At 39.2% G+C, this 23,742-nt stretch overlaps 1 protein-coding gene across 5 annotated transcripts in view; it reads right to left on the minus strand.

The window, feature by feature from the left end:
* Nucleotides 1-240: 240 nt before the first annotated feature.
* ANKMY2 (ankyrin repeat and MYND domain containing 2) overlaps nt 241-23,742 on the minus strand; it is a 38,048-nt gene continuing 14,546 nt past the window's right edge. For all 5 annotated transcript variants that reach the window (XM_044246139.1, XM_044246142.1, XM_044246141.1 and 2 more), the window contains 7 exons: nt 22,798-22,896; nt 13,792-13,952; nt 8,895-9,109; nt 7,986-8,121; nt 4,930-5,058; nt 2,877-3,006; nt 241-1,400 (listed from right to left, as the gene is read on the minus strand). In XM_044246139.1, the coding sequence (XP_044102074.1) occupies nt 1,216-1,400; nt 2,877-3,006; nt 4,930-5,058; nt 7,986-8,121; nt 8,895-9,109; nt 13,792-13,952; nt 22,798-22,896 (1,055 nt within the window). In that variant the 3' untranslated portion in view covers nt 241-1,215. The remainder of the gene's footprint in view (nt 1,401-2,876; nt 3,007-4,929; nt 5,059-7,985; nt 8,122-8,894; nt 9,110-13,791; nt 13,953-22,797; nt 22,897-23,742) is intronic.

Raw genomic sequence — 23,742 nt, forward strand, 5'->3', positions numbered from 1 at the left:
TGTAGTGCTGGGGTTGGGAGAAAAGTCAATGAGTGAAGGAAGGGAGAACCAGCAACATAGAAGAATCTTGATCAGCGAAGTGAGGTGGGAACTGGAGTCCTCTTGATTTGCAATAGTACTCATGAAAACCCTTCTTACTCTGTTCTCTAGCATTTGCTGAATTTCCTGAAATGTAGGTTCTCTAATTAATTTCTCTAGTGTTTGCCATCCCTCAACAGCAATAAACCAGGAAACAAGATGTGGTGTTGGTTATATCAGTAGGCATGATTTATTTTACAATCATTACAAGAAACTCTGAAACACAGTGCTGTCTTCGGCGATCAGGCCCTAGCCTGGCTTCCGTATGGCATGTGCTGAGCCGTGGCAGCAGCACATTCTAAAAGTAAGTTATAAATCAGTTTCTGGGCAGGAAGAGCCCCATGAAAAGCTTATAGAAAGAAAAAAGCCTTTCAAGTAGAATATGGCACATGAATCTGTTTCATAACTGGGGACACACTAAGTTTAGCCATTATTTTATCAGAAATTTCATGAGACACCCCTTTTAATGCACATGCTGAGATAATTGTGGCTATGCCTTTGTTCTGACATATCTGAAGGTACAAATGCTGTAGATAACATGTCACTGCAGGAACTATATCAAGTTCAGACTGCTGAAATTGTTTCTATACAAAACTACAATGAATGAACTGTGACAGACCCTATAATGTACGCCTTTTCTTCATTTCACTGCATCTAAATAAGTAGGACTTCACTATTATAAATGCTATTTATATGCATCTTATTCACATATAAGTTATGACTTGTTTAACTATCCATCTCCGTGGCTAGTAAAGTCTTCTTTCCTGAAGAATCTTTCTCCAACGCCTGTTCTGCTTGCCCCTTTGTTCCCCACAGCCTACATTTCTTCTTGAAGGGGATGTCTTTTGTTTTGAGAACAACTTCTGAGAAGCTGGCCTCAGAAAAGGAGTCAAAATGTTTCTGCGATACTTTGAAACACACATTTTCCCCTTGGAGTAACTGTCCAATCACAGTACAGAAATCACGAGGAACTCAGGGCATGGTAGACAGAGCTTTGCTTGAAGGCATCCATTCTAGGAAACATGGTCTCCCACCATGGTGCCACGCAGGGGTCACGAGGCAGTGAGGACACAGTCACGTGAGCTCTCTGGCTACCTGCCAGGGCATGAACCATCCATGCCGGCCCCACTCTGCCCTTCACTCCTCAGATTCCTGCGGGCCTGCAGGAGCATCCTGGAAGCATTCCAACCCCGCTCCACTTGGAGAACATTCTTTCTCCCCTTCCACAGACTCCTTAGGCTGACAAGTCTCTTGGGAGATCCCCGCATCAGCCTCTGGCTGTTCTTCATGAACACAATTAGAATTGACATCAAGTTTGCCATCTGATATAAAGAAAAAAGAGAGAGAGAGAGAAGGTCATTTTGCTGTTCCTATCACGTGTCAGTCTATCGTCTGAATGCTTTCCGTGTATTAAATTACTGAATCCTCACAACAGCCACATGAGGTAAATGACCCCTATTATCATTATTGTCATGATTTTTACACATGTGGAAACTGAGAAGAGATGGGCTTGGCGCCTCAGAGTTTCACAGTCAGGATAGCAGCAGAACCAGGATTTGGACTTAAGCCTCTGGCTCTGCAGCCAAGCCTGGAAATCTCTGAAATGCTTGTCTGGGACCTGCCTTCGAAGAGATCTTTGCCTTGAGGAAGCTTGAGGTCTTTGGGTAAGTGCCTGCACAGGGTGCTTTCCTTACCTGTGGAGTGGGGGGTAAGGAAGCCTCGCCTACACAGTTGGAGAATAAAGGTGTCTGTGACACTTCGAAGAGTGGGCGGCCCCTGCTGATGCCTACCAGCCGGGAACTCCCTCTGTCCTGACCATCTTACTCTCTCCCTCATTAGGTAACAGGACCAGCTGTCATCCTCCGTCTCTTCAACATGCAGGATACAAGTTGGGTCCGGAAGACAGGAGAAGGCATGGCAGTCAGAAAGCCTGACGATTCTCTGATGAGATAAATAATCTCTGACGATTATTTATACAAATTAAATTTTGTACAAATTGTTCAACCCTATTCCTAGTGTTTCTCAAGCAGGCAGTGAAGGCAATGCAGTCTACTGAAGGGTGGGGGTGGATGGGCTTTGTTATCAGTCAACCAGGCAACCTTTTCAAGCTAGATGTGCTCCACAAAATGTACGATATGTTCTCTGGGGTGGGACGCGGGCCTGGAGGTGGGTTCCACTGCAGTCTGGGAATCCCTGCTAAAGCAACTCACTGTTTCTGATGAAAATGAGTCATATACCTCATGAGGGAGGGAGAGAGAAAGTAATATGGAGTTCAATGCCTAGATACTTGGAGAAACCTAATCCGTACATTAGAGCTACAATCCAATCTGTAATTTATAAATTTACTCTGTAATTTCACCTACAGCTTTGTCTTTTAATTGAAAAAATTAAAGGTTCCCAACCTTAAAATCTTTGGGTAGCCATTAGGGGAAATTTAATTATTTCCTTAGTCAAAGACCTTAAGATCCCTTGTGAGCCGAGTATAAGTGAACACTCATTTAGAGTCCCATCATTGCAGGGCATTCCTGTGAGTCAGAACATAGAATACAGAATAAAGGATATGCCTTAGAATTCTATAGCTTCTGTCTTCCAGAGACTTCTAGGCTAACCATATTCTGTACATTATCCCAACAACTCCAAAGAGGGACACACTGAAATGTGATTCTTTTATCGGTCAAGTCCAAGTATCTTTGGTTCCCAGAGAAGACTCAGTTCCTTGGTGCCTGTATTAATATCATTAACAATATCATTCCTCTGCCCAATGAGAAGCAGTATGAGCTCGCTTTTTATATACATACTGTTTTCCTCTTCACTCTTTTCTTTGGCAGCTTCCAATTGTTGCTTTTCGTAAATGTCCTTTAAATCCTTACAGATTTTCTTATGTGCAAACCAGTGTGTTTTCTGGCAGGTCTGATCACAATATATAACCTGAAAACAATTGTAAGTTTACTTCATTTCAAGAGCTGTGACTGCATGATATTCCAACTATGACATTAAGCCAAGAGCTATGTTGTAAAAAATGCTGTTTTCTATGCTTTCCTTTATTTTTATAAAGATTTATTTATTTTGAGAAAGACAGCAAATGAGAGCTGGGGGGGATGGGGGCGGGCAGAGGAAGACAGAGTCCCAAGCAGACTCTGCACTGAGTGTGGAGCCCAACACTGGGCTTGATTCCATGATCTTGAGATGACAACGTGAGCCAAAACCAAGTCAGACGCCCAACCGACTGTGCCACCCAGGTGCCCCTACGCCTTCTTTTTAAAACCACGATGGCCACTGATTTATATTTGTCATTTTTAACTTATACTTTACAACAATAGATATATATTAAGTGGTCTACCAAAGACCTTAACAAATGATTTAAGAAGAACCTACTATGTGTCAGGATTGTACAATGACAAGGAAGATAGAGCTGTCTCAGAGGAAACTAAGCTTGAGAAAGAGCTGGATGGAACGGCATGGAGGGAGGCAGATACCCAACATGACTCACATCGTAATACAGGTTGTAACAGCAACAGGAACACAAAGAAAGCAGTGACTCACTCTGTATGAAGAGAGTCAGTCAACAGAGAAATGGGCAAAAAGCATTCCAAGCAGAGATTATCTTGTACAAAAGTGCAAGAAGGAAAGTGAATTATATGTTCAAGGACAGGGAGGAGTTTTTGTAAATGGAATTGAGATTTTTGCAAGATTATATGCCAAGCACTGTGCTAAACCCTTACATAGAGAGGACATGCACTGTAGACTGTTTCATTGGTCCCGATTCTTTATTCTTCCCTTCCTGTGTATACTTCCTCATGAGATTTCAAAGTTCTTTTCTTTGATGGGAAGGAGAATTCACTCTAAATTTGGCCCTGTGACTTGTTTTGGCCAAAGGAATGTAAGAATATGACAATTTTAAGACTAGACTATGAGGGACCTTGTGCCCTTTTACCTCTACTGTCATTATTAGAATGGCTCAGCCTGGCCTGCTGGTCCAAGAAGGACAGGAGACACAGGGAGAAAAAGTACCCTGGCTAATCCCAGCCAGCTGCCAACATGGGAAATTAGCAAATGATTGTTGTCATAAGTGTTTTACATGCAGCAACGGTTAACCTACGTAGATGGTCTCAATGAATGAATTCTCACAACGCTAACCCCATTTCACGTACAAGGAAACTGAAGTTCAAAGAAGTAAGTAGTTGAAGGAGAATGAAGCTGCAGAAGTAAGTCACAACAAAATGTGATAGCTATTATTAATATGCTGAAGAATTCCAAACTTGAAAACAAGAGGAGATTAATATAATGAAATAAATAAATCAATATAACTTAGAGGGTAAAGTGAATGTACAGATGAATGCTTATGGGTAATATCTGTGAGGAGAAGGTAGGCCCTTTACAAAGATCATGGTGGCAGAAGTGGGGAGTGGAGGTCAGAAGAGCTTAAAGATGGGTGGCAGTCACAAGGGAGCTGGCGGTCTACAAGAGATGATGAAGAGATTATAGTTCAAGTCACCATCAGAAGATTTAAGATGGCGTATTTATGAACTGGCCTGTTCTAGGCGCTCATATCTGCAAAAGTCAATGTGTTACAGACAATCTTTCTCTCATTCATACACTTGTATTCCTTCTTCGGTTTACCCAGATGCTGCGGCAGCCTGGAACATATGGCAAAGAACTACGCCGAACATTTATCCCATACTGCTCTTTCAAAATGACTTTTAATTATTAGATGCACAGAATTAGAATTTATGCTCTATTAGAATGTATTAGAAAACTAACGTCAACCATTTTAGAGAACATTACAAGTTAGTTATCAAACGATATGAAACCTAAACCATATTGAAGAACTTCAAGGAACTTCATTCTTACCATCTTGCAGACGGAACATCTTTTACTTGCTCCCTTCTCTCCACAGGTAGTGCAAAATTCCACATCCACAAAACCCACCTGACCAGTAATGGCTTGGGTAAGAACAGAGAATGCAGTGGGATCAGAACCCTAGAGGAGGTATGAAGAAGAGGAAAGCACACTTTAAAATTGCCATCGGAAGACTACAGAGATGACACTCCATGAATGATGTCCAGAAGCAGGCACACCAGAGATGGAGTCATTCAGGCTGCTGGTGACCTACACTTCATCTATGTTACCTTATAAGAGCATGGTAGTCAGAGTCAATTACTGCTTCAGAAAAGAATCCAGGGTACCCCTGAATAACGACATAGAATCTTTCTTGTCACTCTTTCTTGTTATACAAAATCTTGGTGGCAAGAACTCTTTCTCGTTATACAAAATCTCATCATTTACTTTGTTATATAAGAATTTAAGCACCAGAGCTCCTCCCACAGAAAGATACTCAACTTAAAAACAAACAGGATGCTTTACTCAACACATCCTATAAAATCAGAGACATTAGCTAGTCTCCCAGAAGTCAAAATATACTCTGGCAAGTGATAAAGCACAACAACTTTAATAGGATACTCTGTTGCTTCACATTTTCTGCTGAGCTTTGTGACAGGGAGAAGCCAGAGATCCACAGGAGGAAGAGGGAACCGAAACCTTGGTGGGAGGGCCCAGGCATCAGCACAGTCAGAAAGTGCCACAGGCAATCCTCATGGCAGGCCAACCCTGAGAATTACCCTGTGACAGGAAATGGTTAGTGCTGCTTCAGTGGCTTGTGAACTTGCAAGTTTAACAAAACCCATTAGGAAGTAAACAGTGGCTTCCTGGGACACTCACAACCACAGGCACTGTCCAGATAAATCAAGTTTTCCAGAGAGAATATATAACTCTTAAAGAAGAAAAGTTTTTACTTTTATTTTTTATTTATTTGTTTTTAAAGATTTTTAAAAACTTATTTGACAGAGAGACACAACAAGAGAGGGAACAGAAGCAGGGGGAGCAGGAGAGGGAGAAGCAGGCTCCCCGCTAAGCAGAGAGCCTGATTTGGGGCTCGATCCCAGGAGCCTGGGATTGTGACCTGAGCCGAAGGCAGACCTTAACGACTGAGACACCCATGTGCCCTGTAAGAAGAAAAATTTTTAGAGAGAGAAAAATTTTCTAAGATGCATTATATCCTATTCTCTCTATTAATAAACCTTTCCTCAATGACTCAGATCACTAGGGTAAACATTAATGATTACACTGCATCAACTCGAAGGACAATAATGCTATGACACAGGGCTACAGTGAATGGCTCAACCCCACATTGTTCTGCTTTGACTTTTTCTTTAAAGTACTCTGAGCTATTTTCAGTTGCCTTCAGGAGCTGTTTTCCACTTTGAAGGTGAAATGTCAGCTACCACTTGTTAGTGTTGAAAACAGCCCATGGCTGGTTGGCTAGCTGCTTCTCTGACGTCCATTCCCCCAATTTCTCCACCAAGAGAAGCAGAACATCATTCAAAGGAGCAGGGTCCAGACCAACCGAAACTGCTCTTTTCCCCCAGACAACCTGCAAAGCTAAGAGAAGATCTGTGATGGATGTGGTCTGCCTATCTCTGTGCTTCTGAGTATATGGCAATGAATAAACCCTACTGATTTAATTCACGGTTAGTTGGAGTTTGATATGTGGACCAAACCAAATTCATAATTGATAAACCACCCTCATAATTTGCTATCTTTAATCTTCCAAAAGTCCAAATACCAAATAGCCAAGTATATTAAAAAGTAAGGGTAAAAATATCTCTATGTGAAATCATGGAGAACTCTCCGGGATAAATGAATGCATGAACTTCATGAAATCACCTTGTCTCTTCAGGTCTTTCTTATTTCATGGCTCTGAGCAGACAAAGTCTTAATATATGAAGGAGGCCTGAGAACCCACCTGTCCTCATTTCTCACACTGAGAAGGATGGGACCGCCTAGAGAAGGCAGAGAAGAACCGACATTTGCTGGAGGGTGGGAGGAAGCCATGGATGGGACCAGTGTGAGGATCAGCTTCTTACCCAACAGACAAAGGCTGATAAAGGATTTGATTGAAATGTAGCAAGGCATGACTGGTGTAGATACGGTGAACAGAAATGTGTTCAAAACACAAAGAGTGAGAGCAAATCTTAAGACATATTACTTAGGGCCGCCTGGTGGCTCTAAGCCTCTGCCTTTGGCTCTGGTCATGATCCCAGGGTCCTGGGATCGAGCCCTGCATCGGGCTCTCTGCTCAGCGCTCAGCGGGGAGCCTGCGTCCTCCTCTCTCTCTCTCTCTGCCTGCCTCTCTGCGGTCTCTGTCTGTCAAATAAATAAATAAAATCTTAAAAAAAAAAAAAAAGACATACTACGTAAATAAGTATATGATTAAAGGACAATAAATAATTTAAAGAATAGATAATAAAGGTGAAATTTGCTTCCTATAGCTGTATATATGGAGCATATGGAAGTATAGAAGTATAAACAGAATTTTGTTAAGTATGGAACATTTATAATCAGAGGCATTAAGGTAGAATATGAGAAGCTGAGACATACTTTGAGATTGCTTATCAGGACATACAATGAGCCTCCCATGGCTCATCCCTTCACATCCCCACCCACCAGGAACCACCAACCTAGACAATCAATTCCTACTTCCATCTAATACGGGACTTTGTACTGGTTTTTCATGAGCTACAACTGTACATGTGTGTATCTGTATTACCCACATTTACGGTTTCACGGAGGTCTTTAAAATGTAATTTTCCACATAACCATCTACATTCTGACATAGGAGAATACTACTTATTAAACCATGAGCTATATAAAAATGAAAAGAGAGGCTCAAGAGAGGGGAAACGGATGTCCAGAAACAGGTATGCCTATCGCCCTGTCTGTTTCTGAAAACTGTTTAAAATAACAAATACTTAGCTCTCTATTACATTAATAAATCCATATGCTAAAGAGAACTTGTCTGTAATTGTACAAAATATGGTAATCAGGTCTTACTGGTAGAGTTAACTTACAATTTCCACAGGAGCAATGCTTCGCACCAGCTGCTGGAGGAGTGTGGCTTCACAGTAAGGAAATTTCCTGATGCTTTCCCTTATGATCTTTTCTTGATATACCGGAAAGCCATCTGAAGCTCGGCCTTTTAACAAGCTGAAAGATATTTTTTAAAAAGTAACTGGAGTTGAATCTCTAAGCATTTCCTCCCAGCAGAACCCATGAACTGGGAGTAATTTCTGTGCTACCCGAGATTTTCATTGTCTCTTCCAATCATGCTGACAGACTTAATTCAAACTGCTGTTCTACCTGCATGTTTGGCTGGTCTTTATCCGGCTTATGTGCCCTGGGAGGTATTCGTAAAAGGGACCCCTGCCATAAAACATACACGAACCGCCATTAAGGGAGTAGCTAGTTATTCATTACCACGCCAGTTATTTGTACAAAGAGTGAAAACTCTCATTAGGTTACACCCTTCTGACACAGTTCACCTTTCTCAGTAAAACTGGGGGAGGGGGGGTTTGACCCCAGGGGGTCAGAGAACAAGGATAACACGCAGCTCTCCCAGATTCAATAATAATGGAGATGGGCTGAGCACCATGATGAACCCAGAGCAACAACCTGAGGCATGGCACACCCATCCTCAAAGTTGGACTTGGGCTACCTTCTACATCTTACACAAGCTACCTAAACACTTCAGCTTTCTCACCTGTAAACTGGGGATAATGAAACCATGTTGTAAAAAGTAGAGAACTGAATAGTCACTCAACCTAAAGAGAACACTACTCTTGTTTCTTGCAGACTAAATGTGAGCCCAACAATAACAACTGCTGCTAAAATGCTTAATTTTTTAATCCACGATGAGGCTTTGTATAATAAAACATTATCCATCTGAGTATATTTTACATGTGGCATGGCTGAAATGGTACCTTTTGATCAGAGCATCCAGTTTATTCTCGCCATCCTTTAAGAAGCTAATACATTTCTGGAAGATACAGCTGATGTAATGCATTTTCATAGCCAAAACTTCATTCATGTCTCTCTGCTTCATGCATTTCTCACAGATCAAATCCATCACCTTGTAGCACTTATTCAGGGCTGTCTCTTCTGCCAGCAGAGGGTTCTCGTTGACAAGCATCACGATCTAGAAGACATTCCAGTAAGCTTCGAAATTCCATGAGAGACTTTTCATGTACAGATTGGATACTTATTTTGGGTTGATTTCAACAGATGACCAAATAAAGCGTCTCTCAGGGTCACATGTTTATGATGTTAATTCAAACTGGAACGCAAACTGCCAATGATCCAAGTTCTAAAACGAATACAGAAGGACCTCGGCATTCTGAAATCTCTTGAACTCTGTGTATCTGAGTTATCCAGTGATCTGCTATCAAGCTAAACCCGGTGTTAGCATGCTACTCACAGTCATGGTTTTAGAGTCTCTGTTAAAAGCACTTTATTTTTTTTTTTAAGATTTTATTTATTTATTTGACAGAGAGAGATCACAAGTGGGCATAGAGGCAGGCAGAGAGAGAAAGAGGAGGAAGCAGACTCCCTGCTGAGCAGAGAGCCCGATGCGGGACTCGATCCCAGGACCCTGAGATCATGACCTGAGCCGAAGGCAGTGGCTTAACTCACTGAGCCACCCAGGTGCCCCTAAAAGCACTTTAAAGGTAGACACGGCACACGTACATTTCCTTTATATACAGAATCAAATCCCCAAGCAATCACCACTTCTAGCTAACATTACTAGAATTTCACGGCTAGGAGTACTGTAATTCTCATTAATTCTTATTAATTGTAAGAAGATGAGGTTTTTACACAAAGAAGTCTAAAAATAAAAGGTGTATTACTTTCCAATGAACTACATTTCTCTGTGGAAATTTTTATGATATGCTTATCATCTATGGTAATGAGAAAAGGTCAAAGAGGAGAGCAAATTAAAAGCCTTCAAGGAGGAATGTTAGAGAGTTATCAAATCTGATGCATTATGAGTCCCACACGTCTCATATAGGCACAGATTAAGTGCAAAATCAGTGTAACGCTGAGTACTGTTTTTTACTGGCTTTGTTACTGGGAGGATGATTACCTACCTGAAGTAGGTCTGCACAGGGCCACTGGGAACATTCATGGGGACATACCAGTAATGTAAACACATGTGTAACACAGGCACAACTGTATGCACAGGGCAGAAAGTCAGTGTTTGTTAACCTATGTGTTACAGCAAAACACCTATCATGGGGAATGTAAATGTCAGGGAATCACAGACAGCAGATTTCACGAATTAGATCCTTTGCTTCCGAGAGGAAGATCATTTGTTAACTTCTGTGAATCCCATGCATACCTTCCTACCTGGAAATTTAACACAGATTAAGTGTTCTTGTGAAATTAAAATATGATTTGTACTTATTTTTAAGACTACCAGATTGATGTATAATCTAGTATTTTACTTAAAATATAGCACTCAGTAATAAATGAGGGGTCATGAAATAAGTATAAGAAGATTTGTTGGTAAATGTGCCGATGACTTTCCCTACAATACCATATATCGAAAATTAACTTTTGGCAGAGAAGGCTCATTAATCACACATTTATACGTCTACTGTCAACACTAATCATTTGAAACTGTTTGTTCAACATTTTGGGGGTAAAGCATTTATAATCAAAGCATAGGATCTTAAACTGACAAGTAAAAACTTTAAAAAAAAATCTCAGAACCCAGATTAATGTTTTTTTTCTTTGTTAAGACATTAGGTTTTGTTTTGTTTTTAAAGATTTTATTTATTTATTTGAGAGATCAAATGAGAGACAGAGAGCATGAAGGGGTTGGGACAGAGGAAGAAGTAGACCACCTTCCAAGCAGGGAGCCCGATGCAGGAGTTGATCCTGGGACGCCAGGATCATGACCAAAGGCAGTCACTTAACCAACTGAGCACCCAGGTCCCCCAAGATGTTATGCTTTATTTACTTCAAAGTATATACTAGTATACCCAAAGAAAAATGATATATAACCACAGTTCTACTATGAGCCTACTGAAACATTTCACAGGTAATCACAAAAGAATAATATTTGAATTAGCTACATTCTTCTAATCTCTGCATTACAAAGTCATCCATTATAAAGAAAATCTCATTATTAATTATCAAAGAGGAATAAATGTATTCCATTAAGTACAAAAGCTTGATATAGCTCCTCTCCCCAAAAATGTTAGAATATGTGTATGTAGTGGCATTTTGAATTCTTTTTATTTTTTAAATACCCTCTAAGAAAAAATTACCAAACCAACTGGACTCAAGAAAGTTAATAATCAAAGACAGGATCCCTTGTGTACATCTGTCCCCTGACCCCTTAGAGACTATGCTCAATTCTGTTGTTATTTTTCCCGTGACTCTGTTTTTCTCCTTTATAACCTGTGTACTCTGGGCTTCAGCACAACTGCCCAAGTCCCTGCTGAAAACAAACATCCTGATGCCACAGGAACCATTTACCCTCACCGCCAATGCAGCGGTGTGACGTGCACTGTGGTGAAAAGGGGCATCGTGTGTTGAGGAGGATTTTTGTGCTGCTTTTAAAAGACCTTTGACTTTATAAAATGGCTGTTAGTTCCTTTTTTATAATACACCCCAGGAAGACCCTCACTGGCTTGGAAAGGGCTAAAGCAACGAAAATAAGGCATCACAAAAGCACTGTACAACTTTAATCTAAAGTGTGGGGGGCAAGGGGGAAGGTTTTCAAGTGAATAGATCATTTATACCTACAAAAACAAGGTCTAGTCTGGAGAAAGGTACTATAATCATAGAATAGTATCTTTTATAAGACCAAGAGTAAAAAAAAAAATAGAATGTAGGCGATTTGCGTTTCTATACCTTTACCATTTATTGCCTGTATAAATATACCCTTATTCTAATTTACTCAAACAGGTGCTCTTATAGACAATTAGAGATAAACTAATTCTTAGGACATTTAACCCCGAGAGTCTAGGTTCCATGTAAACATCCAAAAATTACTCTATAGACTCAATTATTGTGATCACTGAGATTCCTGCAACATTAAGGGGTAGAAACATAAACATAAATTACAGTAAATCAGAAAAACACAGGGAATTTCTACAAATCGGTCTAAACCTGAAGATTCTATAATGCTTGGGCCGCAGGAGAACAAGAAGGACCCAATCCACACACATTCTCCATATTGAGAAATAATGTATCCCTAGGAAAAATCCTGTCTTCCTACGCAGCCTGCCCCACCACTAAGAGAAAGGGTGCTATAAGTCGCTCCTATACGGGCGTTATCTCTTCGCTTGTGTGTGCCGGGAAAGAAACAGAACAGAACAAAACAAAACACTGATACAGAAGAGGCTACCTATTTTTTAAAAGGTTAAATTCGAAGTTCCATATACTCTCCACCGTAAATACGAACATACGGTCCATGGCTGAATTTCTTTTTTGCCCTCTTAGGATCACAAGTGTTACCTCCGGGGCTTCTTTCAGAATGGGAAGGACATTTGAGTTTTGAAAAATAAAAACAGAAGAGGCTCTACCAGCCTATCTTATGAAAAAATATCTGCGAGTCCATCCTCTCTCTTACTGGCCCAGGAAAGTAATTTGGGTGGGAAGCCACAGAACAGGTATGTTTTGTTGGTTTGTTTGTTTCTTGAGGTTCAGAGTCTGTGTGGAAAGGGAAGCATCGATAAAGTAATAACATTACATAAAATTTGGAACGTCTATCTTCAAAGGAGTGCTAGTCTTCAAAAGAGTTACTTATAATACTTATTTTAATGATGTCCGGTATGTTCCACAGACTCAATGTAATAGACTTGAAGGGAAATTTAATTTTACTGCATCTATAATAACATTTTTTATTAAGAGAAAACCTCAGTGTTTGATCCGGTTTACCACCTTGCTCACCAAACAGTCCTGAATTACTAACAAATCTATACATGAATGAAGATAGACATGAGTAAAATTTGAAAAAGGAGAGCATCACTGTAGCATCTAGAGAGTTTTATGTAATGATTCATTAAGGAGATTATACTCATCTGGATTGATTTATAAAAAATAAAGATAAAAAAAAATTTGGTAAATAAACAAAAAAGGTTATACATAAACTCTGAAGAAAAGAGCAGTGAAAATAGTTCCAAATGGCTCCTGAAGTTTCTCTGGTAAGTCAAATGAACTTCTGGGTTAGTCTAAAAAGTTTGAGAATCTGTGTGATTTGACTAATACTGGAAGAACTGTATTACTTAAAGGCATCAAATAGTTACTTATATTAAAATATGAGCTCAGGATGACATTTCAGAACACTTCTTGGAAGAATAATTATTGTAGCAGATGCTGTTGGTGCCCCACCAAAACCCCCACTCTCAGCTTCCGGGACTGTTGGCTGCTAGGGGTCTCAGAGCTGCCTCCTTCTCCAGGGAACCACCTCCATTCATCGGATGTTGCCTTCCTGGGAACTACCTGGGAACCTGTCCTTTCCCTCTGAGGACAGCCCTCAGCGAACGGCAACTGAGTGATCCAAAAGAATGGCTCCCTTGCTTCTCTGGAGCCATGAAGAGTCCAGAGCTTCCAGTAAGGTGAGGTGGAAGGTGGGCTTCAGCTGAACCCACCTCTTTGTCTGGCTTTTCCTCCCAGTCTAGCCTGTGCCCCTCACCTGCTCTTAGGCTTAAACTGAGCAGTCCCTTCACTGTACCAACTGAACAACAGAGCCTCACCTCAAGATCCACAAAACCCAACCACGGCAACTACGATCTTACAGAATTAAGAGCAGTTTCAATGCTGAAGGAATATTTAAATAAAAAGCAAAGACAATAAACACAACATTACCTTGACAGGATGAAGATTGGTTGTAGTAATAATTTTGTGCAGTGGGCCCGCCAACTTTGGAGGCAGTTTCGGCTCTTTATCCAGCCCCTGGGGTTTAGTGTAATAATCCAATCTCTCGCGAGGAAAGAAATTGTTGATGATCGTCACACAGTCGTGTTGACCTTTTTAATAGAAAAACAGGAAATCTGTTATTTTGTTATTCAAAATATGACATTTTCCAATTTTGTATTAATTAGGGTGCGATGTTCTCATGAGGTAAAATATGAACCAACATCTTTAATTTTCAGGGAAAGTCAGTAGAAGAGAACAAGGAGAGGTAAAATGTTTTGAGGAACATCTATAAGCACCCTTTGTGAAGTCCAAAACATAATTCCCTTTTAAAGACATAGAATCCACAGTATGTAAGAAGGTTATGTGGATTATCAAAAAATGGAGTTCAATTTGAGTGACCCTCAATATTTGACAAAAGTCGCTTGTTTTTAATTAAGTTTAAATGTCTCTTCTTCCAGCCCTACGGAAATGATGGCCATTCTTCCCTAATCACATCTGGATTTCTTTACACAGAATATAAATTTATTCTATATAAAGCTTATTATTATTACTATTACACTAATCTCCCCTCCCAATGAATTTGAGAAGAGCTTGGCCTCTTTGTGAAATGAAGGGAAAAAGCTTTCGCTGGCTTAAGCTCAGAATTCGTATTATGGCTTCTTATAGATCCCTATGCCACTTGTCTATAACACCTCTGGAGGAAAAACTGGTCCTAGGGAAGCAAGACTGTCCCTGGGGAAGTTGGTGACCTGAACGTGTTTTCCTGCTCCTCCCCAGCTCCCTCGCCACTAACTCTCTGGGGAAGGGAAGTGGCCATTCTGGGCAAACAGGCAGAACCCTCAGGGCACACTGGCAGGTGCAGGCTCCTTTGGGATCTCTGTCCACAAGACAGGGAAAACAGCAGCAGAGAGTTCTGGGACCAGGCATCGGGGCTCCTGGAGAGCAATCTGCCCTGGGGGGCCAATGTGGCCCCAGTCCAGTCCACTTGTGCATGGTCCTGCGAGCATCTGCTCGATCCTGCTGACAAAGTGATCTGCAGGGTGGACGTTGGTACTTGAGGCTGGCAGAGAGCTCTGCTTGTCTGGGAGTTTACTTAGAGTTCTATACCCCTGGGTTCGACACAGTGCCCTTCTCTTCACTGCTTCATAACCACTATCAGCTTGACCCAGCTGCATAGGAGATAAGGAGCGAAGAACCCAAGGGGATCCAGCATCATGGAAGACTTGTGTACTGCCTCCAGCAGACGGCCTCTTTGGTAGGAAGTACACTTACAACATGGACCACAACCACAACCGAACCATAACCATAATCACCAAGCAAGAATACTTAAGTAGATCAATTACAAAATGTAAAGTTTTGTGGACTGCAGAAAGATTCACAATTCTAACATTAATAGACAAAAAATAAAAATTAAAATAAAATCAAGAGACAAACTGAAAGAGGTACTCCAGGTTACTACTGAGGACTAAAAGAGTAATACTGAAGAAAAAGTGGATGAAATATCTCAAAACAGACAAAAATGAGGAAATGGATATCATTATGGAAGAGATGAGAGCAGAAGGGCAGATCCAGGAAATTTAAAGGTGAAAATAGTAGAAATCTTTGAAGAGAAACGAGAAATGGATGGAGAATTAAGAACTAAGCAAATGATAGAAGAACACATCCCTGATTTAAAAGGAAATTTTAGTAGTGATCACAAAACACATTTTTGGTATTTAATGCCATTCTTAAGTACTGAAACACTAGGGTGGGGTTTTGGGTTTGTTTGTTTGTTTTCCTTTCTGCCTTTCTTTCCCTTTCTTTTTTTTTTTTTAATCGGAAAGCTCTGATATATGTAACTTGGGGAGGAGTCAAACAATACTAGCATTCAGTAAAAATATGAGGTGCTCTGTTTAGCAAACAATCATCTCTATTTCCATAACGTTCCTGAAGGAAAAGGCAAAAACAACCAAGCAAATCCCCTACTATAAGCAGGACATGACATGATGGCATCAAAATTAACACAGGTCACTGTTTGCGGTAATTTACAATGATGCAGGAAGAAACCAGAGATGAAGACAAACTATATTGTTTCCTTAAAACACAATCTATACCCAGCTTCGATAAACAGGTATGTGATGCTATTTAATTAAAAAAAAAAAGTTCTAAAATAACTGCTACAAGGGCATGGGGGTGGAATAACTGGGTGATGGGCATGAGGGAAGGCACATGATGTAATAGGCACTGGGTGTTATATACAACTAAAATCTACCTCTGAAACTAATAATACACTATATGTTAATTAATTGAATTTAAATAAAATTAAATTCAATTAAAAACATAATAAAATAGCTCCTACAAAAAAAAACAAAATTGACAGAGAATGAGCTGAAAATAAAGGAGTCGGGGGAAACATGGAATTAGTTTGTTACTCTTATTTTTTCCTCAATCTCTCTACTAATATAGTCAGGAAAATCCCTCTGAGCAGCTGGCAATATCTGTACATAAAAATACCAGCTACATAACAATGTCAGTATCACAAGACTAGAGATCTCTTAAAATTACACCTTTGTAAGAAGGACAACATAATATTACTTTACCTTTTCTTTACTTCAGGGTTAATTTTTTTTACATTTTAGGTAGAGCTTAGATTATTTTGATATTTTATTTTAACTTATCCGCTAATAATTTACATTAGAGTGACATATACTTAATGATCATAAACTTTTACTTAATTTATATTTAAGTGTTTATAACTGAAACAATTCAATATTTAGTTTTACTGGTGTTTAATTTAATGAATTCTGAATAAATACAAATAAAATAGTATGACTATTACAGAAAATAAATGCTGGGCAAGGGGCTTGGGCAGGGCATCTGGGGCCAGTACTACCATCACTAGACTGGAGTCTTCCTCACTGAATAGGCTCACTGAGTCAGTCCTAGGCTGGTTTACTCGGGGCAAGCATATACACGACTAATCACATGTTAGTAAAATTTTTTATTTTCTAAGATAAACTGAAACGGAAATCTACTTCCAGAATGATTATTATAAGGGAAAATAAATTCTCATTTCCAAAGTGTGAAGTGTGAAGTAACTTCACAACAGAAAAGCGTGAAGTAACTTCTATGTATGACGGAGGGAACAGAACAGTGATCCAAGAACCGTGAAACCAGCTCTGGTCCGACTCACATTTCAGGGAGAAAGAGAATTTCAGTTACCATGGATTTCAAACCATATTCAACCTATAAACCATGCGAGAAGGTCCTGTAACCCAAATCTAAATGGGAACAGACAGGTGAAGATGGAGCAAGGTGAAGGAGAAAGGGGGATTAAGATGGGCATTAAGGACACCAACTGTGGTTCATCTGAATAATGGGTGGAGGCAACTTGTCTGAGAAATTATCTTGTTGACTGTGAGGATTAGTCAAAGAGAAGTAACCCATGATGGATGACATGCAAATAACATTTTGGTACTAAAAATACTGAACCCTCTCAACTAAGTCCACGGCTGGTGGCAATGGTGGAGGAGGAAAGGAAAGACGCGTTGTCTGACGAGAGAGAGAATGTGGAAAAACAAGTGAGCTGGAAGGATTTCCTCATGTTGGAACCGTTAAATGGGCAAATCCAGTGCCTTGCGGGTGGGCCACGGGGGAGAGTTTTGTTCTTGCTTTTAACTGGCAAATATGGGTTTAATCGGGAGTGTTGTGAATAGGAGAGTAAGCATTAGTGGAATGGGAAAACATTATTGATCTTTCTAGTTAATAAAAGAAGAAATAAATGTACTCTAACATGACCAGACCAGTCACATTAAGGAAACACACACACACACACACACACACACAATACACAAGCACAGACAAAGGCAACCAGCAACCACCAAGTAAAACAAAGCATAAAAATAATGAGGTAAAAGAGGAGGGATGCAATCAAGTTATCAGTAATGATATATACGCACAAGCTGAGTACCTGTTAAAAGCCAGAGACTATCATTTTGTGTTAGAGAACAGAGCACATGTACATGGGTTTATAAACATATAGATGTAGCAGTAGTTACCGTAATATAATGAAATAATAAAGACAGAGAACAAAGAGATGGGCAAAGAAATTACTGACAAATGCAAAAACCCAAAAAGGAATCAAGAAGGACTATAATAGCAAACTGCTGCAGCCACTCTAGGAAATAGCACGGAGGGTCCTCAGAAAGTTAAAAATAGAACTGTTCTATCATCCAGCAGTAAAAATAGAACTGTTCTATCATCCAGCAGCTGCACTACTAGGTATTTATCCAAAGGATACAAAAATAGTGATTCAAACAGGCACATGCACCCCAATGTTTTTAGCAGCAATATAGCCGAACTATGGAAAGAGCCCAGATGTCCATGGACTGCTGAATGGATAGAGAAGATGTGGTCCATATAGACAATGGAATACTCCTCAGCCACCAAAAACAACAAAATCTTGCCATTTGCAATGACCTGGATGGACAGAGAGGGTATTAATGCTAAGTGAAGTAAGTCAGTCATAGAAAGACAATTAGCATATGATTTCACTCATATGTGGATGTTAAGAAACAAAACTGATGAAGATAGGAGAAAGGAAGGAAAAATAAAGTAAGATAAAAGGAGAGAGGGAGGCAAACCATTAGAGACTCTTAACTATAGGGAATAAACTGAGAGTTGCTGGACTGGAGATAGGTGGGGGAATGGGGTAACTGGGTGATGGGCATTAAGGAGGGCCCTTGATGTGATGAGCACTAGGTGTTATATGCAACTGATAATCACTGTATTCTACCCCTGAAGCCAATAATACACTATATTTTAATTAACTTGAATTTAAATAAAATCTGAAAAAAAAGAAAGAAACAACAAAAAACCCAAAAATTCAAAATGAATGGACTATCAGAAAAAGTAGAACTAAAAACTGAAACAAGACGAAGAGTGGCATTCAGCAATGGCAAAACTACAGCAATGGCAAAACCAAAAGCGATATTATAAAAAGTGAAGAGCTAAAAAATATTTCCATTAAAAACAGAAAAAAACAGACATGCCAATTTTCACTATTACTATTTCTTCTTACTTTGAAGCCTAGAGCTAATTTAAATAGAAAATAAATGAAATTGAATAGCTATAAAGCCAGGAAGACTCTAGTAAAAATAACAAGCAAAAAAACAAATCAATGACTTTCTCCTTATTGTCCATAACCAGCTAGAAAGGACAGCATGGAAGTGGTGGTGGGAATTCTTACAATATGTGCAATAACTACCAACTATTTAGAAATAAACTTGAAAAAAAATGTAGTTTTATTTAAAAGAAAGACCTGCTGTGAGGGAAGCTAATGGATAAGACCAAAGAACAAAAAAGAAGTAAAAGAAACAAAAAGCAATATATAGGCATACCATGCAGTCTCTGCAACTAATTACATAACCATTTAATGAAAATCCAACAAGAACCAACAAATAAAAAACAAAACAAAACCAAAAAAAACAAAGAAAGAGGGGAGGGAGGAATGTATTGAAAGAGGAATAAGTAAAGGGAACACTTGCTTTAAAGTCAATGTGATCAGAAAAGGTGGTATTAATACACAAAGTGACAAGCAGCCCCATGAAGAGAATATGGGGTCCAGAAAGAGATACCAGTAGAGAAGAGAATTTAACTTACCACAAAACTGGTATTTCACTTTCAGCAGGAGAATGTTGAGTGGTTTTGTAAGTGGTGCTATCATAACTAACTAAATATCCAGGAGGAAATGAACTCTAAAAAAATTAAATCTTGAAAATATAAAAAAAGTAAAAAAATAAATCTGAAGGAAATTTAGGAGAATAGTTAACTAACTGACAGTGAAGAACTCTTTTGACAAGACAAGAACCATGGAAGGAATTTAAAACAATCAAACAAACAAAACTATGATTACTTAAAAATAAAGTTTCTATGGCAAAATTTCCCAGAAAGTCAAAAGAAAAATATATAAGGAGTATCTGAAACACGTGTGATAGACAAAATGTCGCATCCATAATACACATAAAGCTCCTCAAAGCAGTAAGAAAAGACAACCCAAAGGAAAAATACATAATGAGCATGAGTAGTCATCCACAGAAAAGAAAATATAGATAAGTAACAACAGAAGCAGCTGAATTTCATGAATAATGAGGGAAAAGCAAATTCACAATATACCATCTTGTCAACTATCAGATTGGCAAAAACAGAAGAGTGAAAGCACCCAGTGCTGAAGAAGATTTTCACAGGAGTGTGAATTTCTACGCCCTTGTGGAAAGCAATCTAGACTCAGACTAAAATTAAAAATACAGACCGTGCGTCTCATCCATTTAACTTCTGAGAATATGTTTTATACGTATTAAAGCAGTACCATGTAAAAATGTAAGATCAAAGGATCATTGTATTATTTATAGTGATTTTTGAAAATTGTGCAACGGGGCACACGGGTGGCTCAATCAGTTGGGCATCGAGCTCTCGATTTTGGCTCAGGTTATGGGATTGAGTCCTGTGTCAGGCTCTGTGCTCCAAGTGGGGTCTGTTTGTCCCTCTCCCTCTGTTCCTCTGCCACCCCCCCACCCCTGCAATCAAGTGTGCTCTCTTAAATAAATAAATAAATAAAATCTTTTTAAAAACCTGTAAAATTTATTCATGGGGAGAGCTAAATGAACTAGGAGTGCCTGGATCATGGAATATTAGGTAACTGTTGGAGGAACTGAATTTAGACCTACTGAGATGAGAGGGACTTCCACAGCATACTGGTCAGGAAAGGAAACAATCACAAGGAGTATCTTTATAAGATAAAATTTTTTTTTTTTTTAGATAAAATATTTTTTAAAAGATAAAAAGGTATTTTTTAAAAGATAATGATCTTGTACACGTGTGCCCATATTTATATAACCTTTTCCGCTCATGGGCTATAAAAGGGGACAATGACTTTTTAAAAGGACTGACCATAAAGGAAAATATAATGTCAATTAATAGGGTTTAATTTTTGCCTATGAAGTCACTCTATATAGATTAAAATGGAATGAAAATATCACTCTTGTTTCTCTTATTTTAGGATGGGATGGTGGACAATTTCTACCTTAAATTTTTATGGATACAGTAGTGTTAAGGAAAAGAACACTGTATTAATTTTTGAAAGAACAGGCTCCTCCACTTCTAGCCCTGTGAACTGAGGAAAGTTCCCGAATCTCTGTCTGACCTCTGTTTTCCTACACTGGGGACATAAATGAAAACCTGCAGAGTTCAGCAGACCTTCCTATGATCTAACTGCCAGGCCTCATGGCACAGATCAGAAAACAGGAGGTCTGTGGAGGGAAGGGATTTGCCTGTGATCTTGTCATGATTTAGCAGCAGACATGAATTAAAATAGGAGAATCAAGATCATCCTAGATTAGTCTTATTTTCCCCTTATACTGACAGCCTCAACATACAACTGAGAGGAGAGCTGGGGGGACCCAGGGAGCCCCTAATGGTAGGAGATAAATACGAATTCTCTTAAGTTTACAATGCAAGGCCACACTTTTCTCAAATCCTCCTGAAATTGAGGTAAAATGAGAATATCTGCTCTGACAGAGCTGTCACAGAGTGACTCAGTGACTATCTGACTTAATCATTGGTAGCTACTATTTGCAATTTTGAGACAGTAACAACTTTTGGCAAAATACACAGTCACTGCCTCCTAATATCAGACCAACAGACTAATTCCCACTATATTTCATCTTAAATGTAATTTCTCTTGAAACCCCCTTGGGGCAGGATAAAAGATCCCTCTCTCTGATATATTTCTATGAAACCCTTAAGATGCCCCATGATGTATATTTCCACAATGCTTGTCTCTGCCGTTAGCCTCTCACTGCCGTGACAGCATGAAGAGCCTCTGTCTCGTTCACCACTAGAGCGATGCTTGGTAGCATCTAGAGCGATGCTTGGTATCTGGACTATGAACATTAAGTATTTGTTTAATGATTTATTAGTCCCAAAAAGGCCACCGGCTGCATTCCCAATAAATCAGATGTCTATATATTTGCTTGTCCATCTCTGGACTCTTCTCAACTGCCAAATCAGTGGGACCAAAATACCAATGACCAAATATGCACACCATTCTCTTCCAAACCCTTCCTATTATGTCCTGGAATAGGACTGATTTTCCAGGAAATACTGGGCAGATAAAATAAATGTCTGTACTTGATGAGGATGATAATGAGGCAGCTATATATTAAATTATTATTAATGTTCCTTTCTAGGAAGAAATTGCATTGTTGACATTTTTATTAGCAACGGTGACTGATGGCATCTCTTTCGTGCTACCTGTAAAAGCTCCCTACATCAGCATTTCACTTAGTCCTTTCAATAACCATGAACCGAGTTACAATGAGGAAACTGAAGGTCAGAATGATTAAGTAACCTGGTACTGAGTGGTACAGCAAGAATTTCAACTGATGATTATTGACTTCAGAGTTCATGTTCTTGATTTTAGGGTAAACTAGTTCCCTTAGAGAAATAAAATATATTCATTCAAAGCACTTAACTACAACCCAAATGGCCCCACTATTCTTGGTATCTCACAAATTCAAACAGCCTCGTTATCTCCACAGTGTTACTACATAGTTCGCTAAGTTAGACAAAACCTAGTAAACTGTATACATTTTGCATTTTTAAAAATAAACATGACAGAGATGCTTGGGTGGTTCAGTCAGCTAAGTATCTGCCTTCAGCTCAGGTCATGATCTCAGGATGAAGACCCGCATGAGGCTCCCTGCTCATCACGGAACCTGCTTTTCCATCTGCCTGCCCCTCCCCCTGCTTGAGCGCGCGCGCTCTCTCTCTCGGACAAATAAATAAATAAAATCTTTTAAAAAATAAAAAATAAATAAACACACATGACACAGCTTGTATTCTGAGAAGCAAAGTGGTATTTTTTCATGGAGGACACTTTAGATAAAGCTTAAATTTAAAACTGCCATAAAAACTCACCCACAAAGGCTGCCATCTGAGCTGCAGTTCTTCCCACAGAGTTGACAACATCTGTCTCAGCTCCGGCTTCCAACATTACCCATGTGATGTCTTTGTTACCTGATGTTAAAAAGGAACCTGTCGGTTAATGCTAAGGGTAGCACAATTCAAATATCTCCTTCTAATTTATCTGGACCCTTGTCCCCCATTTAATTTTAGGTTTCTATCTTGTGAATATTTTCATTTTTTTCCCTAAAGTATAAACCGTAACTATAGTAAATGGGAAAATGACACTAAAATCCACATAGAAATTAACCTCATTTTGCGTAAAACGCTTTCAGGCAATTAAAAAATGGTATGGAATTAGGAATTATCACTTTTTTCTAACAAAACCAAATATATTTTTCTGACAGATAATTCTTAGTTAAAGGCAAAACAAAAAAATATCAACAATAAAGAGAGAGAAAATGAAAACACATTTCCACTTAGTATCTACCAACCCATTCCAACCCTCACACCTATAGGCCCTGGAATAATGATTTAACAGGTGATGGTCTATCTTTCTATACTCTTCTCTCTAAACATCCATTTGCCTTTATTCTATTTGCATTCTATTACTAATGTAATCATCACAGATACTTGCTATTAAAAATTATACTCAATGACCAGCATTTTCCATTAATTTTAGCAAGTTTGAACTATGATTTCCTTAGAACAGTTCCTGGAAAACATCGCAAGAATCAAAGTCATGCATATTTTAGCTGCATTTTGCCAGGCTGACTTCCAACAAGGTTGGGCTGATATGAATATCCGAAAATGGTTCAGAGAAATCCCTACAACCAATGCTGGACATTAGCTCTCTTCTTGACCACTGCCAATATGGTAACTGACAAATGATCATTTATTCTTGTAATCTGCATTTCTTTGTTTATTGGTGAAAGCATTTCATATCCTCATGAACTAGTT

Source organism: Neovison vison, chromosome 4, assembly GCF_020171115.1.
Source record: "Neovison vison isolate M4711 chromosome 4, ASM_NN_V1, whole genome shotgun sequence".
Lineage (NCBI taxonomy): Eukaryota > Metazoa > Chordata > Mammalia > Carnivora > Mustelidae > Neogale > Neogale vison.